Raw genomic sequence first — 19,139 nt, forward strand, 5'->3', positions numbered from 1 at the left:
CTATTTGAAGGTGGGTTCTAATTTGATAGTTTAGAGCCTCGGCCCTATACAAACCGCTCGCAGTTTGCAAACACTGCTCTCACCCTAGTGTATATGTTTAAAAAGGAAAAAGAAAATGTAATTGAAAGAAATAAAAATACCAAAAGAACCTAAATCTTATAGGGGATTTGGCTATTTCATGGTGATCGTTGGGGTTCTAAATACATGGGTGTGGGAGGGTATCATAAGATCACATATTGGTGTGGGAGGGTCTTAAATGATCACCATTAAATTTGACATAGATCTCTAGAAAAGTTATCACATTGGTGTAAGACTTGGTTTTAATGGTGATCATTTGAAATCCTGCACACATGGATATCTGACTTTAATGGCAATCCTTTGAGGTCCTATACACATAGATTTTAAAGTCCTACATACAATGGATACCGGAGGGTCTCCTAGTATCATTACTCTTTCTAATTGAATTATTTCTTTTACATTGTTTTATAGGTGCATGATGAGAAGTACAAAGTACAAACCGCTCAAATTTTAGATCATTAAAACATAGAAAACTTAAAAGGAGATTTGTCAGTAATTTTCCCTCTTTCCTTTTCTTTTCATTAGATGATTATCATTTTAATGGTGTCGATTTAACAGCTTAATTTCTTTGTAGCAATTTCTGTTTTGTACATCATCATTTCTTTGTAAAATTTATACAATCAAATTATTCTTCCACATACGAAGATCCTGAGCCTCCTCAACCTCAGTCTAAAGCCTCTCCATCTCCACCGACTGAACCGTGGTAGAGCCCTGTATGATTTTTTCCTTGTCAATGTTCGCCGGTTTCCGAATCTCGGCCTCGAAAAATCAGGGACTTTACTCGTGTCATCGTTTCTCTCTCTACCCTCTTCCTTCAATATATATTGAGCTCGATCTATGGCTTCCCCTCTCTCTACACTCTCTACTCTGAATTTCTCTTCAGCTGGCCATGGCAGAGCTGGTTCCGGAATGCTTTCATCTGTGTCACTCTCCCAAAGATACAGAGGCTTGATAACAGGTGAACCACTGTAGTCATTAAAGTGTTTAGAGAGAGAAGTGTGCTCCATGCTGAACAGTCTCTTGAGGGAGCCATTCCTGGCCTTCATCAGCTCCAGCAAAGTCAATCTTCTCTGAGACAATGACGAGAAAGAGGAAGAGAGAGAGGAAGAAGCAGAAGCAGAGAGAGAGGAGGAGGAGGAAGAAGAAGAAGCAGCAGAGGATGAGAGATACAAGAGCTTCTGATACTGAATGATCCTCCTAATCATGTTCTTCTGTGCTTCTGAATCCATATTCCCATCTTCGTCTGTTATCTCTGACATGTTTTGAGCTGTCTCTTAGCTTAAAGGTAAGAACCCAATTTCAAAAATGTTTGGAGACAGAGTCTTATCAAGTTCTATCAGTGGACAAGAGAGAGAAACATAGAAATTTTTGCTCTGTTAGAGAGAGAGACCCAATATCATAACAGTTTGGAGAGAGAGACCCAATATCATAAAAGTTTGGAGACAGAGTCTTATCAAGCTCTTTCAATGAACAAGAGAGAGAATCACAGGAAATTTTGCTCTGTTTATAGAGAAAGAGATCCAATAATGAACAAGAGAGAGAGAGAGAATTTTGCTATGTTAGAGAGAGAGAGAGAGAGCTCTTCCATAACAGCTAGAGAAGGAGACAGAGGAAGTGCTTTTTAGCAGAGAGGGAAGGGGGAATCTCTGAGTACAAAACAAGAGAGAGAATCAGAGGTCAAGACTCAAGAGCTCTTTCAAGAGAGAGAATCAGAGGTCAAGACTCAAGAGCTCTTTCAAGAGAGAGAAACTGAGGGAAAGAGCCAATAAACAAGCATTAAAAGAGAAGGTGGGAGGAGAGCCGGCAAAGAAGACAGCACGTTGTTTACAATGACGGTATGTAGACAATTCAGAACCTGATAATGGTTTTCTTTATTGTCAAAGAATGTTTATCTCAATGTGTTATTTATTGTCAAATAGGAATTAATCATTCTCAATCATATACAAATAATATATTCCAAAGGTTTTCATGGATTGTACAGTATCAGTCCAAACCTTGAGATAGTTAGTTATCCAGATTTGAGAACTACCCGGCATCATTAGTGCTTTGGCTGGATATGGATAAGTCTCAAGTAAAATTTTCGTTTTGTTAAAAGATGGTCAAAATTAATAATTTTTTTTTTTTTAAATGAAAGTTGTTCAAACTTAATTGATTTGGTCTATCTAATTGTTTAATTTTTGACCGATTTAACTAGCTAACAAAGTTGATAAATTTTTTATTAATATATTTCATATTTTAATCTATTATTTTTATTTTTTGTATTTTTCAACATCTAAACCAACCGGTTCGATTGCTAATTGATTTGATTTTGATTAGACTAAATTGCTCACAAGTTCGGTGCACCTGATCTTTGGACTTTTGACGGTCAAAGGTCACCATTATCCTTGGCCAGCTTGGGTTGTTAGAGGTGTTTTATTTTTTGTACTTTTAAAAGACTTTTTAGAATGAATAATGGTAGAATTTTAACCGTCATATTTCACATCTGACAACTAAAGACAATTGTGATCTTCTTATAACAAAAGTAGTAAAGTTTTTTTCTTATTTTATTTACATTCACCGATGATGCAAAGGCTCTAATCCTCTAGACATTTATTGTCGCTTATTTAAATTCAATTGTATTTTAATAAAAATATTATAATAACACTATTTTGGAAATTAAAAAAGTCAACAAGAAGATGATAAGTACACCGCTTACATAATATAGTAGTTACTGATTAATGCTATTTTTGAAAAAAATTATTGCATTGAATAACAAAAATTACCTTTACACAAAAAATAAATTAGATAAAGAGGTGATGGGTCCCTCTCCTCAAGGGATTGTGATGTTTCTCCTAAAGTTGTTGTCATCAGGATTGCACCAACCGCTAATTGCTGGGAGATGAATACCAATACCAACTTATCTCTACCATCCATCTTGAATATGGGTGGTGATAAGCTTGCCACTATAATTCAAGGAATAAGTTTATATAAAGTTGCAACCTTATATTATAAACCGCACTCCAAAACTCTGCCTTAAAAATAAATATTCACATATCCACAAGATTTATACGATTTTTTAAGTTTCAAATTTTATTGTCCGTATTGTAAATTGATTTTAGAGCCACTGTAGAAATACCCGTATCCCAAAGTACTTTCAAACCAGGATTTGAGGTTAGGCTTTATTTTGATTTCATAGTGCCTAAGCCTCAAGAACCTCATTCAAATTTATTTGGATGTAAATGTCCCCAAGGCGGTCAAGTTGGTCTCCAAAATTTTCCCTTATGTATATTTTATTTTTACCGCCTCTGTGAGAAAAGATATGGAACCTAGGCCATAATATTCTTTTGTTTAGAAAAGAAAAAAGAAAAGTTGGTTCATATTTCAGCAATGTTAGTGAAAAAACTTGGGCACTTATTCCTCGTATGGCATGCGAAAATAAAATAGGAATAATAAAAAAAAAAGATAAATTGAGAGAATATACCATCTCTCAAGGGCCGAAAGGAATCCACCCAAAAAAAAATCTTTTCAAAAAAGATCTTTTTGAAGGTCAATTCTCGTTCCGTGATCTCTTTACCACGATGGACTCTTCCCTTTAAATAGACTTTAGGGAAAAACTAAACAAAAAAAAAAAGAATCCAAAATAAATAAAACTCTCTTCTCTCTCTAAAACTCTCACTCTCTCTCTCTCTCTCTTTATTTTCTCTCAATCTCCTTTTCCCTATTTTCTCTCATTTATAGGAGCCTCCGTCTCTATCTAAATCTAATTAAATTTCCTATTTCCAAGATTAGTTCTTATTTATTTCCCAAAATCCTCCTGTTGGGTGAAGTTCGACCTCGAGCTTATAAAACTCAAATATTCTAGAGGTCTTTTGAAAAGAATGTGATGAAAAGCTCGACCTGAGCATATATAACTCAAATCTTTTAGAGGTCTTCTCAAAAGAAGGGGATGAGAAGTTCAACCTGAGCTTATAGAACTGAAATCTTTTAAAGGTTCTCTCAAAAGAGGGTGATGAGAAGCTCGACATGAGCTTATATAACTCAAATATTTTAAAAGTCTTCTCAAAAGCTGGTGATGCAGTCCCGCTATGCGACTTTGAAACTTTTTTTCAATAAATAAACAATATATTCAACACGACTTGTGGCGAAAGTTTGAGACACCAAACTCTGGAATACCACAATGACTATTGAGTTCTTCACAACTGGTTTTCAAAATTTCTTCCACGTTTGGGCTAAAACGTTGTCTTTTGCACCGAGATCTACCTCTTCATATTTTTCTTCCTCCGATTGTATTTTATGAAATACATCTCGTAGACGTTGCATAGGATGTGGATCTTGTCTACAATTTTTTTATTACAGTCGGGATCAACACCTTGAGTTTGTTGTGCGAGTACTTGTGTAAGAGTTTGTTGTGGGAGTACTGGTGTAAGAGTTTGTTGTGGGAGTACTTGTGTAAGAGTTTGTTGTGGGAGTACTGGTGTAAGAGTTTGATGTGTAAGAGTTTGTTGTGGGAGTATTACTGTAAGATCGATTCGGCTGCAAGCAACTTCTTCCCGATGAAGGTTGTTCTCCAACCGTTGTAACATCTGATTGGTTTTACTTATTTCTCGTCGGATACCCCCCACGGATGTGTTCAAGCTCTCTTAAATCCGTTCGCCCATATAATCCAGCAATATATCCTCAAGCTTAAGAGTAGGTTTCGGTTTCGACAGCATCATAAGTTAAGAGAATATACAATCTCTCGAAGAATATACCATATCTCAAAACCTGAGAGAGAATCCATCCCAAAATATGATCTTTTCACAAGACGAAATTTACTCAATTCTCATTTTTTATTCTTTACAAAAGAAGGGATATCTTTTCACAAGACGAAATTTACTCAATTCTCATTTTTTATTCTTTACAAAAGAAGGGATATCTCTCTTTAAATAGACTAAAATAAGAAATAAAAAAACCCATAAAAAAAAAAACTCTCTTATCTCTCTAAAAGTCACTTACAACTTTCCCTTATTTCTCTCCCTCCACTTCCACATAAATCTCTTCCCTATATCCCTCACACACTGTCTCCTTATTTTCTTCATCATGTTACCAGCCTCCCCAAAATAGCTCCCTCATTCTCACGTGATATTTATCATGTCCCAAATCCTACATAAAAGATTATTCCTAATCTATTCCAAAAAATCCTCCCACTTAACAATACATTTAACAATACGTACCGAAATCCTCCCTCCCCTATTAATTATCCCAGCTCAATTCCTATTATTAAGAAAAATAAACAAAAGAGTAATAAAATAAAATGACTACAATTTTATTCATTCTCCACGGGTTAGGAGAAACTCGTCCTCGAATTTATCGAACTCAAATCTTTTAAGGGCCTTCTCAAAAGTTAGAGATGAAGTCCCACTATGAGCCTCAATACTTTTTCTTCAAAAAATAGATTCATCAAATAACTTAGTGCATATCTCGAAGTAGAATACTTCTCTCATGCTCAATCATGATTTCTTTTTCTTTTACACGTTCATCGTAAAACTTGAGAAAATCGAGCAGATCATGTTGATACTCCATAGGACGTGGATTTTATCTGCAAATTTCTTTATGAGCGGGATCTAAATTAGCAACCTGAGTCGGTCGGGGAACTCGACTCGACTCGTCTCTATGGTGAGTTTTGACACTAAATCCACGTGGTTGCGACGCCCTCTTCTCGATGAATGAAATCCTCTAATCGTTGCAAGCTCTAATTGGTTTCACTTATTTCTCATATACCCTCCAAGACTGTGTTCAAGATCTCTTGAATCCACTAGCCCATATAATCCACGAGTTGCGGCAATATATCCTCGATCGTAAAAAGAGGTTTTGGCAGCATTGTAAACGATGATCTTACTTACTATCTCTGGATCTAACTTGCTCTGATACTAATTAATGCAAGGAGAATTTTTTTTCGAAACAATAAACAATAAAAAGAAAAGAAAATGATTGAGAGAATATATCCTCGATCTTAATAACAGGTTTCAACGGCATTGTAATTGATGATCTTATTTGCTATTTTTGGATCTAATGTGCTCTGATACTAATTGATATAAAGAGAAAATAAATTCGGAATAATAAAAATAAAACCAGAAAAAAATTGATAGAATATATCCTCTCCCAAGGACTGAAAGGGAATCCATTCCAAAAACGATTTATTCACAAGACCAAATTTAATCATTACTCAGATCTCTTTACAATGATGGACTCTTCCCTTTAAATAGACTTTAAGGAAAAAATAAATAAATATGAAAACGATTCCAAAATAAATAAAATTATCTTCTCTCTCTAAAACTCTCTCTCTCTCCCCTATTTTCACCTCAAGCAATCCAACTTGACATATAATGAGTGTGAATGATTGTGACCTCCATATATAAAAGATAAAGGTTGTAGTTTGTATAAAACTGAGGCCCTAAACAATCAAAGTAAGGTGCCCCTTCAAATAAGTTCGAAAGATTGTCGTTAAGTACCAAAAATATTTATTATAGTTTGAAATTTATTTTTATATCTAATTATAAAATTTAAAGCTTAAAAAATAATGCAGTTCATGCAGATCTATGAACACTTGATAATCTTAAAAATTGATGATCTAGATAATGCATTACAAGATATACTATGCCAAGACTCAGAGTCCCTTTTTTTTTAGGTCCATACATATCAAGGTTGAGATGATTGGATCAGACGGTTTTGAGCATCGAAAAAAAAATTTCTAATTAATTTTTGAGGTGTGCTTTAATTTCATTGTTTAGGGCCTCAGCCTTATATAAACTTTTTTAAAAAATAGATGATCTCTTTGTAGACAATGCCATCTAAATATTAGCAAAATATTAGCACAGCACATCTATCAAAGCCAAGTAGACAATACAACAAACAAGTAGCATACTACAGCATGATACCATATCCACTGGCTCCATTGAGGAAAGAGTACAAAACATTGAAATACAAAATAGGTCCAGAATTTCCATTAGCTCCCTGAAAGAAACACAGCTTCTTACTTTCTCAGAATGAAATGTTACAATATAGCACATCAGCTACAAATTTCAACAATCAAGTCATTGAACAGAGAGCATGTTCTTCATTTATAAACAAAACAGAGAGAGAGAAAGAGTGAGGTTTAGTTAGAAAAGATGGACTCATCGATTTGGATCTTAACAACCTCCCCGTCGTCAAAACGGTCTTTCTTGGGTGGCAAAGGAGGAGCGGGAACACGAGGAGGCCCTCTCCCTTTCTTCTTGTTCCTAGGCCTTGCCTGAGAGTGTACTTTCCAATGTTAATTCATCAAACAAATGGGGGGAGAGTTTTTGGGTTACAAGGACTTAGGGGAGTTGGGGGAATAGGGAGAAAAATGATTCATTCGAGGCTCATAAAAATCACTGTAACATGCAAATTTAAGATGAGTATGAGCTCAATTAACTCACATTCCCGAATGAATGGCTGAATCGCTTTCCTTTCGCGGTTTTCCTGTCTCCCCTACCACAGAACACTGAAAACAAGCAAAGAACAAACTTTTGATTTCAGAGAGAGAGAGATGATTTCCAAAGCTAATAGACAGCAGAAGGGCAAATTAAAAGACAGGGTTAGAGAGAGAAGAAAACACTTGACAATCATTACTTTCATCAAAGAAATAATGGGAGCTATACAAGACACAGAAACTGATGAAATCAAATGCGAGAGAGAGAGAGAGAGAGCATTGGTTTGTACTCACCCGACGGGTACAATGGAGCAGTGGAAGCCATAGAAAGTGAAGAAGAGGAGGGAGAAACATTAGAGAGAGAAAACCCAAAATTAGGTTTGAAGGAAAGAGAGGCCCTGGATGATAAGGAGGGGAAATTGAGCACCATCGGAGCAGCACCCAGTGTTAACGCCATTCCTACTTCAAAGAAGAGAGAGATAGGATAAGGAGAAAGGGTGGAATTTATATGAAAAAAAAAGACTAAACTTCCCCTTATCAATGTCCCAAAGACGGTATTACCCAGCAAAAGGGGGTTAGGGAATTTAGGGCTGGGACAGGAGCCCAGCCCAGCCCAGCCCGGTACCGGGAAACACCCCGCGGCAAGAGTTGGCCCAAAGGCTACCTTGGCTGAGAAACCTGGGCCTCCGACACAAAAGTTGGCCCGAGGGGCATCTTGGCTTGAGGGGCCAGCATTTTCGGGCCAAGGCCCATGGCTAGTGAGGCCCAACTTGGCCTATGTTTTATAGTTTTCATATTGAATTCATTATGTCAGGCTGGCCAAACCCGAATCAGACTGGAGTAGAGCCCAACCTCTTAAGCCCAAGGCCATGCCTGGGCCAGGCCCCCTTTAGTGATACCCAAACTCCGAACTAGGGCTGGCCGTTTAGTGACATTCATACATTTTTAAGGTGAAGTTCTACAAACCTTGTCAAAAGCGGTAATTTTATTCTTGGTCTGAAAATCTATTTTCGCCTTTAATTATGAAATCTAAAGCTTCAAAAACAAATACAAATTGATCAAATCTATAACTATTTGAAAATCTTGAAAACAGACTGAAAGATAATATATCACAAGATGCATTATTTTTGACACTTAAACTTCTCTTTTTCTCATAATCTATAAATCTCGAAGTTGAGATGATAAATTGGAAGGATCTCTAAACCAGAACAACCTTTTCAAAAGGCTTTTCAAGATAAAACTTACTTCTCTAATATAAAACAATACTACATTATATAAACTCTCTAATAATATTAGCTTATACACAACCCTAGGGTAATCAGATCGCCGTCTTGAACTGAGCTATTCTGGAATTGTAGCTATACCCCTGTTTGGGTAACAAGATTTTTTTGGTTACAGTTGAACCTGAGAATTTTGATTTTCATGGTCAATGGTTCTATTCTCTCTCTCTCCATCATTTCAAGCTCTCTTTTCCTTATCTCTCTCAACTTTTGCAAATGTCTGAAGTTTTGAAGGAAGTGCTTCAGGGGTCACTGGAACTTTAATCTCCCTCCCTCAAAAAAGTATAAACTGCAGTCCTCCATCCTACTTCATTCATGGTTGATGGAAGGTTTGAAGAGGTGGCTCAGGACTCGCGTGACTTCATTAGGTGAAATTATTGAAATGCCACTGCTTGTTCAGGTTTAGAAGCTAGAATTGAGTCAAGTTAGTCATATTTGAACAATATTGTGTTAGCACCTCAAATAAATATTATAAAGTAACAACTATAATGCTAAATTAGTTGATTTGACCTCCCTAATTATTTTTTCAAGTGATTTTGACAATTTTAGTGATATTAGTCCCGGCAAAGTTAAGGGCTACCCTTGGACTAGGCTCGGTCTTGGTCCTGGCGGAACTGGATCAAATCTATCATGGACTAGGCCAAGCAATAGTCGGGCTGGGCCTTGAAGATTGAGACAATAAAAGAAAAATAAGGGGAACACATAGGCGGGGCAGAAGTGGCCTAGTTGTAGATTTGGCCTAGGCACGGCATGGGCCTCAGTGGTACCACCTAGGCCCGGTCTTGGGCCACAAAGGCCTCTGGCCACATTTTGTGGCCCAAGCCCTAGTTTCTTAGGGCATCGCCGATTGGGCTGAGGCCGGTCACCCGGCTCATTACCAACACTGTGATGTTTACCATTAAAATATTAACTTCTTGCCAATAGTCTTGAGACTAACTAATTCAACCCTCCCTCAACCTTAATAGAAAATTAATAGTTTTACTAATCTTGAAAATTAATTAAAATTAAAATACGAATTATATACCGTAGTAATAATTGTCTTGGTTACAATTACCCTTAACTTTCTGATTGATTCCTATTTCTTGCATTTACGAACAAAGGTATGAACTAAAAGAACAACTTTGAAAATCACCATGAAGGATCAGTTGGGATAACTTTAGTCACACTATCGAACCTATCGTTTGATATTTATTTATTTTCAGTTCTACATGAAATTTGTGGCATGTTTATACTTTATTGGTGAGCACCTAGCAAAAATAAAATGTATAGATAGTTTTTTGGTAAAAATAACCAAAATACCCTTACAAGCTCCAAATAAGTTTTTTTTGGGTAAAAATGACAAAAAAATACTCTTGCAACTTTCAAAGGTATTTTGGTCATTTTTCATCAAAAAATCTTTTTTTTCATCAAAAAATCTTTTTTTTCATCAAAAAATCTTTTTTTTCTCATTTTTTATCATGTGCACACTTCCATGAGAGGACTGCATACTCCAAAATTCACTATAAAAATAAATTATAAAGAAATAAAATACTATGAGTCGTCCAATCAAAATTATGTGCTAAGAATCTGACTACTGACATTGTCACGGCCATCCCAACCATCCATTCACACGATAGAGATAAGTATATTCTAAACAAACTTTTCTTTTACTTGGAAGATTCCCTAGGTTTTTTATGGACTTAAGGGTTTATTTGGAATTATAATTATATAGAAGAGTTATATTTTAATTTAAAATGGATGAGGCACCAAGCCCATCATTTAAATAAGGGTGCGGTTTGTATAGAGCCTAGGCTCACAATCAAATTAAAGCCTGCCTTCAAATAGCGTCGAGAAATTTGGGTTCAATACTGAAAATCTTTGTAATTGTCTTAAAATATATTTTCATTGTTATTTATAAAATTAAAGCTTAAAAAATAGTTTAGATCAACAGATCTATGAACACTTGAAAATCTTGAAAATTGAAAGTTAAAAAATGCATTACAAAATACCCTATTTCCAGAACTTGAAATCCATTTTTTTTATTATGTCCATGCATCTTGATGTCGAGATAATCAATTTGAAGATATTAGGGTATCAAAACAACCTTCTAGTAATTTTTTTTTTATGTAGGCTCTAATTTGATTGTTTAGAGCCTCGGATCTATATAAACTTTTCCTTTTAAATAAATTTTTATCTTTTCCATGAGTCCCCCATCTAAATAAGTTTGTGTGGTTTGTATAGAGCCTACCTTCAAATAATATTGAGAAATGTGGTTTCAATATCGGAAATCTTTTTGATAGCCTTAAAATATATTTTTATTTTTATTTATAAAGTTTAAAGCTTAAAAAATAGTATAGATTGAGAGATCTATGAAAACTTGAAAATCATGAAAACTGACAGTTCAAAAATACGTTATAAAATATACTATTTGAAATCTATTTTTTTCTTCATGTCCATGCATCTTGATGTCAAGATGATCAATTTAAGGATGTTTGGGTATCAAAACAACCTCTTTTAATGAAGTTTTTGAGGTAGGCTCTAATTTGATCGTTTAAAGCCTCTATAAACTTTTACCTTTTTGTTTTTTTTTCAGGAGTCGGTTTTTATGGGTCCCCAAACTCATACTATTCTCGTGCGGGCTCCCTCTAACACCCACTCTTGATATAGATCTTGGATCCAAATTTACAGAGGTCCATGATCCACACTCTAATAAAGATGTGAATGATATGTAGCTCTAGAGATTTTCCATGGAACCCAAGCCAAATCCATGTCCATTAACAATATCAAAACCGTCATTTCTATTAAAAGTTCATCGCCATGGCTTCTTTGAACGCCCTCTGCAATCGAATCCTGAAAAGCCCAAGTTCAGTGATGGAGTTTCACGCCCATTTGATCAGAAAAGGGCTCGAAAAGAGCCTCTTTCTTTCCCAAAAACTCATAACCATGTATTCTGATACTTGTAACATAACGTCAGCACAGCTTGTATTTGACCAGAGATTCGAGAAGAATGTGTTATTGTATAATTCAATCATAAGAGGCAACGCCATTAATGGCCTCTTCGAAGCTTCTCTCAGACTATACCATGAAATGCTCTACTTGGGCCTAAAACCAGATAAGTTTACTTACCCATTTCTTATTAAGGCCTGTACTCAGCTTGGGGAATTGGAATTGGGTAAAAGGATTCATGTCGAGATAGTTGAAGCTAAATTAGATAGAGATGGATTAATATTATGCTATCTTGTTGAAATGTATGCTAAATTTGGATTCGTAGCAGCTGCACACCAGCTGTTTGATAGAATTAGTTATAGAAACCTCTCAATTTGGACCGCCATTGTTACCTGCTATATTCGTGCTGGTGATTTAAGCAAATCATGGAGTTTGTTTCAGGATATGAGGTTAGAAGGAGCTAGGCCTGGTGTAGTTATACTTGCCTCTGTTATATCAACCTGTAACTCCAAAGAGTTTCTCCAACAAGGTTTGGGCTTTCATGGCTATGCCATTATCAGTGGTATGAGCTCTGACTCCTTAGTTTCAAACTCTATTTTGGCTATGTATATAAACTGTGAAAGCTTAGAACTTGCTTGCCTTTACTTTAGTGGCATGTGTCAACAAGGGATAAATTCATGGGCTGACATTATTCTGTCATTTTCACGGAAGGGATTGGAGGAGCGAGCCATTAAGATATTAGCCAGACTAAATCCTAATTCTGGTGTTCTTGTGAAGTTAATTTTTGAAGATTCTAACTTGGGGAAACTTGGTTTGGACAGTAGAGTTATTCATGGATTTGTGACCAAGAGTGGACTGGGATCTGACTGTTTTGTGAACAATTCACTATTAACTATGTATTCTAGGAGGGGAGACATGGGTAATGCATGGAAAATGTTCAAAGAGATGACTTTGAAAGACTTGGTTTCCTGGAATTCCATGGTTTCAGGTTATGTAAATAACAATCTCTATGAGGGTGCGTTAAATGTTTTTAACAAGATGATAATTGAGGGCGTGGAGCCAAACCATGTAACTCTTTCTGCCATTATACAAGCATGTGTAGAAATTGGGTCTTTTGAAAAAGGGAAGCAAATCCATGGATACATACTTAGAAGAGAAATCAAATCTGACATGATCCTTATCAATTCCCTCTTATTGATTTACTGCAGCGTTGAAGAAATTGGCATCTCTAGAAGTTTGTTTGATCAGCTTCTAGAAAGAGATGAAGTCACTTGGAATGTTATGATTGATGGGTATGTCCAGAAGGGGGAAGTGAGAGAAGCTTTTCGATTATTTCGTGAAATGCAAATGGAATGCTTCTCTCCTAACTCCTTCACCATGGCCAGCCTTCTCTTTGGGTGCTCATACTCATCAGCTATGGAGCATGGTCGTGCTCTCCATGCTCATGTTGTTAAAACTATCTCAAGAATGGACTCTGTTCTTGGAACTTCTCTCATAGATATGTATGCAAAATGTGGATGCATTGTCAGTGCGTGCTCTGTTTTTATATCTCTGACTGTTAAACACTTACCTTCTTGGAATGCTCTTATAGTGGGTTATGGTGTTCATGGGAAGGGCAGAGAAGCTCTCTCTCTTTTCTCTCAACTCGAACTAGAAGGCCTAAGACCAAACCACATTACAGTTTCTTGTGTTTTGCTTGCTTGTAGTCACTCGGGTCTAGTAAGGGAAAGTTGGCAATGTTTTTCTCGAATGATCCGAGCCTACCAAATTAAACCCACTTCAGAGAACTGTGCTTGTATGGTCGATGTTCTTTGTCGAGCTGGTGAACTAGAAGAAGCTGAGAGACTTTTAAGGAAGATTCCCAATGAGGCTAGTTCAGGTGCTTGGGGTTCTCTATTGGGTTCGAGTGTTTCTCATGGAGTTGTTGAAGTTGCAGAGAGAGCAGCTGATAAGCTAAAAGTTTTAGAGCCTGAGAATTATGGGCATTATGTGTTGATGTCAAATGTGTATAGGGCTAAGGAGAGATGGGGAGAGGCTGGAGAGATAAGAGAAAGGATGAGGAGAAAAGGAGCAAAGAAGAGGCCTGGATTGAGTTGGATTGAGGTTAATGGGAAGTTTAATGTATTTTCTGCAGGGGAGGTGTCAAATTCCTAGTTTTAGCAATTATATTGACACACATACATGGAGAGAGTGAGAGATTTCTCTCAAACAGGGATGACTAACAATAATTATGGGGCTTGAGCTGCCTGGAGGATTACATATTACTCCCTCTGTGTTGTGCCTGTAAGATTACATATTGCCCTCTCTGCGTTGCATTAAAAATCAAGTTCTTGATACCTCAAAAACAGGGGTGACTAACAAGAGGTATAGGGCCTGCGCTGCCTGGAAGATGTCATATTGTTCCTTCTGCATTGCGTAAAAATCGAGTTCTTGATGTCTCAAAAACAGGTGTGAGTAACAAGAGGTATGGGGCTTGAGCTAACTGGAAGGTTACATATTCTCTGCATGGCTTAATGTAAGTTCAAAATCGAGTTCTTGATATCCTGCTTATTCTTCAAGATCCCTCTCATATTGGTTCAATATCTTAGTGACTTCATAGAACAGAACAATCTGATGCCCATAATGGCCAGCAATCTTGTTTGCACCCCATTTTGCCACGCCCATACCCTGTTTGCTCCACCTTCTTCAAAGTGCCTCTTATCAGCAACTTCCATCATTCGATCGGGATAAGCCTTGCTCGTAAACTCATCAAGGTTCAAGCCATTTGGAAGCATATTATTAGTTGCTCTCTAGCCTATGAACATATCTAACAGTAGAATACCAAAGCTATAAACATATCCCTATCTTGTTGCTTTAACTCCAAAACCATACTCTACATTAACAGCGATATCTTTGATTTACTCCTTATTGAAAATAATAGTAAGTATAAAAAGGACACTTCATATAGAATAATTCTTTCCAAAGTAGAACTTGATATCGAATGCTATGTGGTTATTACCTGGAGGTATGCATCCTATGGATCCTTTGAGCCCAAATGCGCTACTTTGATTTTCCAGTGTAGTCATGGGAGAAAGGATTCTTGCCAAGCCAAAATTGCTCACATGTGCAAGGATTTCCATCATTTAGAAGAATGTTACTTCGTTTTAGATTGCAATGCACTATTGTCGTTGGGCATTCATGATGTTTGTAATCTATTGCATAGGCTACTTTGATTGCCATGCTCATCCTTTGTAGGAGATTTAAGTTGAAATGGTGGTTTTAATTTTTACCAACCATAGCTAAATGAGTTGGTGGGTGGAGCAGGCATGAATTCAAATACTAGGGCTTTGAACTCATTGCCTTGGAGACTACGGCTTGAGCAACAAGTGATTAGCTTTACCAAATTCATGTGTCGAATGCTACTAAGAGCTCTATACTCTGCTGCAAAACTCTTGAGATCTCTTCAGCATTTTATGTGGACGACCTTAACAGCAAGGATGACTCCATCACTGAGGGTTCCCTTGTACACTGAACCAAAGGTACCAAAACCTATTAGATTGTCTTTATTGAACCATCGGTTGCGACAAAGAGCTCTTCATATGAGATCTTTATGTATTCCCTATTTAGCTGCGGACTGGAATGGAGGCCCCTTCTCAATCTCTTTCTTTGCAACACTACTAAAGTTGCACACAATAGAATCTTTACAATTAGCAAACTTATGGTGAGGATTGCTGTTTTCATTGCTTTGTGGCTATGTTCTTCATGAGCGACTACTTTGACCACTACAAACCATTTTGTTTCATTTGAGTTGGAGATCATGAGGAGAAAGAAGATTGCATATTTCATCATCTGGAACCTCTCCTTCCAGTTCATTGTAAGAAAGATCTAAGCATCTCAAACTCATAAGGTATTTCAGATTCTCTAGAAATTCTCCAGACAAGTGACTGTCAGACAGATTAATTGCTACTATTGATGTAAGATTCACAAATGTCTTTGGAATCTGTCCTTGCACCAGGGAGGTCCAAACGTCAACATGCTCCAGCCTACGTAGTGATGGGATTCTACCATTTAATGAGTTTCTAGCCATGCGAAATATTATAACTAGTTTGGAAACTTTATAGGAACATTTCCGGATGACTTCTTATCAGAGTGGTCAATAAAATTCAATGCCAATGTAAAAATTGGTGCCGGTATGGTCCCATTTATATCCTTTTTTTGGAGACCTCATGGTGAAGAAGATATTAACAATTTCTTAAACTTGAAGGGACTTTGCCAGAAAATAAGTTGGCTGACAAACCTAACCATTCTAGCTATTGAAATCATTTGATTTCTGTTGGGATACTACCACTTAAGTTGTTTCCATCAAGGTACAAACTCTCCAGTTTTATCAAATAGCCTAACTCAGTTTTGTATCTTGTAGTGCATTGTTGGCCAAGCTGAGGGCCATCAGAGATAAAAGGTTTCCAAAAGAAGGTAAGATGGGTCGAACGAATCGATTACGGCAAAGAGACATACATTTTAGGTACAATAATTGTCTGGGTTCGTAAGGAAGGCTTCCATAGAAAATACCGTTCCAAGACAAGTCAAGGAATTCAAGAAGAGAACATCTAGTGATATTGGAAGGAAATTTAGTAATCTTGTTCTGACTCAGATTGAGTTTCTTTAAGAGAGATAATTGATCAATCTCTTCTAGAATGTTTCCATGAAGAGAGTTATCTCTAAGGTCAAGAGTGATTAGAGATGAGAGATTAGTGAGGACGGATGCTGCCTTGAAAAATGAGTCCAACGAGTTCCAAATTTATGAGTCGCGCTTTCTTTTGGTCACAAGTAACTCCTCACCAATCGCACAACGGAGCACTGGCAATCCATGTGGCTCCAAGAGGATCAACCTCTCTCTTAAATTGGTAGAGAGTTCGTCTGTTGACTTATTGAATGCATGCTATGTCTGTAAAACAATAATTTTCATGAAGTAGCCAGCAAACATGGCGGTAACGGTAACGGTAACACTAGGAGATGATGGCAGTGCAGAGGCTAGGCCCATTTTCTCTTTTGATTGTAGAACAGATGATGGTCCTCTTAGAATACTCACCAGGAGTCAGTCAACATGGGACATAAACCTTGTGGGATTGATCATACCAGCTCAAAATATGTGTAATATACCAGTTTGGTTACGTTCCATTGGAAGTTTTAGCTTCTTAGAAACCTTGGACAATGTTTATCTAAAATTGTACTTGAATTTATTTAAGGCCTAGGATTCTTTCATAAATTCATTGAGGATTACAAAAATTGTCCAAGTTATACAACTCGAACTCCATAGCCAACTTGGTCACCAGTTACTAATAGAATGTTAAATCAGAACATTCAAAGTGTCCATAAAGGGTTTGAATCTAACTCATCTTTTGGCCAAAGAAAATCATATTTGCAATGGACTATGTGTGCATGGAAACTCATGCACTACTGGGTTATCAACACTGAAAAGGAGTAAGGAGTTTAAAAGATACACCACCTATCCAACTAATTTTGATGGGTTGGTTGACAAATGATGGTCTAGACTCTCTTATACACGGTTGTGTCTGGTATGTGTCTCCATTCCAAACAACTTATAACCATGGGCCAAAATGCTCTGTGTATAGTGTATTGTCTCTTTAGAGCAATTTAAAACCATTGGTAATGGAAGCAAGTATTTCCCAGGAATATTTAATGAACATTAGATATTGGCTTTTATGATGGGTGAGGGAGGTCAAGGACTGGAAACCTCCATAAAGACAAACATACCTAAAATTTTGAAAGAAAACCCATACCCTGTTTCAAAATTTGTGAGTCAATTATGGAAGGTCAATTTCATTGCACATACTTTCTTAATGCAAATATCACATTGTATAGATTGTCAGCCTAGGCAATTTAGATCAACATTTCTTACGTACCCATTCTCACCTACCTAAAACACATAATAAATTACAAGAGGTCATGGAGTTTGCCTCTTTGCTTAGTTCACAGGGTGTCTTTGGTATGGCCATGCTCACTCTGTGTTGCATGGAAGCTCTTTCTGTGGAGTCACAAGCCACCACCTTCAATCTTTTAACTGATCAATTCTCTCTCTACCGGTTTAAGAGAGAGGTCATAGATCATAATGGGAAGTTGGACTCTTGGAATGCAAATGTTCCTGTGTGCGATTGGCAAGGAGTTACAAGCGACCAGCAAAAGGAGAGAGTAGCAGAACTGGATCTTATTACTTATTTCTTGGTTGGCAGCATTAGTCCTCACATTGGTGGTCTCTCCTCGCTCACCTCCCTCAACCTTTATGATAACAATTTCCTTGGCAACATCCCTAGGGAGATTGGACACTTATCTCTCTTGAAGCATCTCAACCTGCACCGAAATGCCATTGAAGGAAGCATTCCATTCGCAGTTGGAAACTTACGTAAGTTAATAGAAATGGACCTGTCTGGCAACAACTTAGATGGAAGTGTTCTGCCCACAATTGGGAAACTTCAAGACCTGCAGGTGCTGCATATATCATACAACAATCTTTTTGGTTAAATCCCAATGAGCTTCGAAAACTGTACGAGTCTCATATACCTTGATCTCTGTAATAACTCTTTGTCAGGGATCATTCCGCCATGGATTGCGAGCGTTGTTAACTTGTAATATTTAAAGTTGAGAAGCAACAACTTAGGTGAGAATTTTCCTGCAGCAATTGGACGTCTACGGCACTTGAAAGACTTGGATCTGTCATTGAACTCTTTGTCTGGTAAAATTCCTTTGAGTTTGGGAAATTGCACAAGTTTTATATATTTCAACATCTACAGAAACAAGACTATTGGAGCTTTACACCCAGAAATAGGTAACTTGTCAAACCTATAACAACTTGTCTTTCAGGTATTAATTTAACAGGAAGCATCCCACCTTTTCTTGGAAACCTCTCAGCTCTAAACTACCTCAGCCTATCTGATAACTCCCTAACATGGGTCATTCCAAAAGAGTTGAGCCATTTGAAGAAACTTAAGGGTTTGTGGCTTAGTGGAAATAATTTAAATGGTAGTATTCCTACTTTCATTTACAACATGTCGTCATTAGAGACTTAGGTTGCATCAGATAACAGTTTAGTTGGAAGCATTCTGCCCGAGATTGGAAAGCTTGTGATTTTGAAATACTTAAATTTGTATGGCAACTACTTAAGTGGAAGCATCCCTTCAACAATGGGGCAACTTCATCTTTTGGAAACTCTAGATTTATCAGAAAACAAATTTTATGGTGGAATTCCATCAAGTTTAGGATATTGTTCCCATCTTTCTTACTTGGACCTCTCCCAAAACATGATTAATGGAACCATAATTGCTTCAAGTTAACCTATCAGAGAACAAGCTTTCAAGAATTATTTCAGATTCATTTAATGATTCATACCTTTTTGCAAGCATTCGCATGGCCAGGAATTCATTGGAAGGTCCCATTCCAAAGTCAATAGG

At 36.9% G+C, this 19,139-nt stretch overlaps 3 protein-coding genes across 3 annotated transcripts; 2 read left to right on the forward strand and 1 right to left on the reverse strand.

Moving 5' to 3' along the window:
* Positions 1-7,012: 7,012 nt before the first annotated feature.
* On the reverse strand, positions 7,013-8,171 carry PSRP4 (plastid-specific ribosomal protein 4). Its single transcript, XM_006848111.4, has 3 exons — positions 7,784-8,171; positions 7,497-7,561; positions 7,013-7,327 (listed from the first exon to the last, which is right to left on the reverse strand). The coding sequence occupies exons 1-3, from the start codon at positions 7,944-7,946 to the stop codon at positions 7,193-7,195; spliced, it is 363 nt and encodes a 120-aa protein (XP_006848174.1). The 5' UTR covers positions 7,947-8,171; the 3' UTR covers positions 7,013-7,192.
* A 3,394-nt stretch (positions 8,172-11,565) lies between these two features.
* On the forward strand, positions 11,566-13,848 carry LOC18437912 (pentatricopeptide repeat-containing protein At4g04370). The gene has a single exon (XM_020669386.2). It carries the CDS (start codon positions 11,566-11,568, stop codon positions 13,846-13,848), a length of 2,283 nt encoding a protein of 760 aa, XP_020525045.1.
* Positions 13,849-17,640: 3,792 nt separating this feature from the next.
* LOC148780686 (uncharacterized) lies at positions 17,641-19,120 on the forward strand. Its single transcript, XM_088873752.1, has 3 exons — positions 17,641-18,177; positions 18,322-18,528; positions 18,759-19,120. Exons 1-3 carry the CDS (start codon positions 17,641-17,643, stop codon positions 19,020-19,022), a joined length of 1,008 nt encoding a protein of 335 aa, XP_088729878.1. The 3' UTR covers positions 19,023-19,120.
* Positions 19,121-19,139: the final 19 nt, after the last annotated feature.

Source organism: Amborella trichopoda, chromosome 8, assembly GCF_054954075.1.
Source record: "Amborella trichopoda isolate Santa Cruz 75 chromosome 8, AtrichopodaSantaCruz75HAP2 v2.0, whole genome shotgun sequence".
NCBI lineage: Eukaryota > Viridiplantae > Streptophyta > Magnoliopsida > Amborellales > Amborellaceae > Amborella > Amborella trichopoda.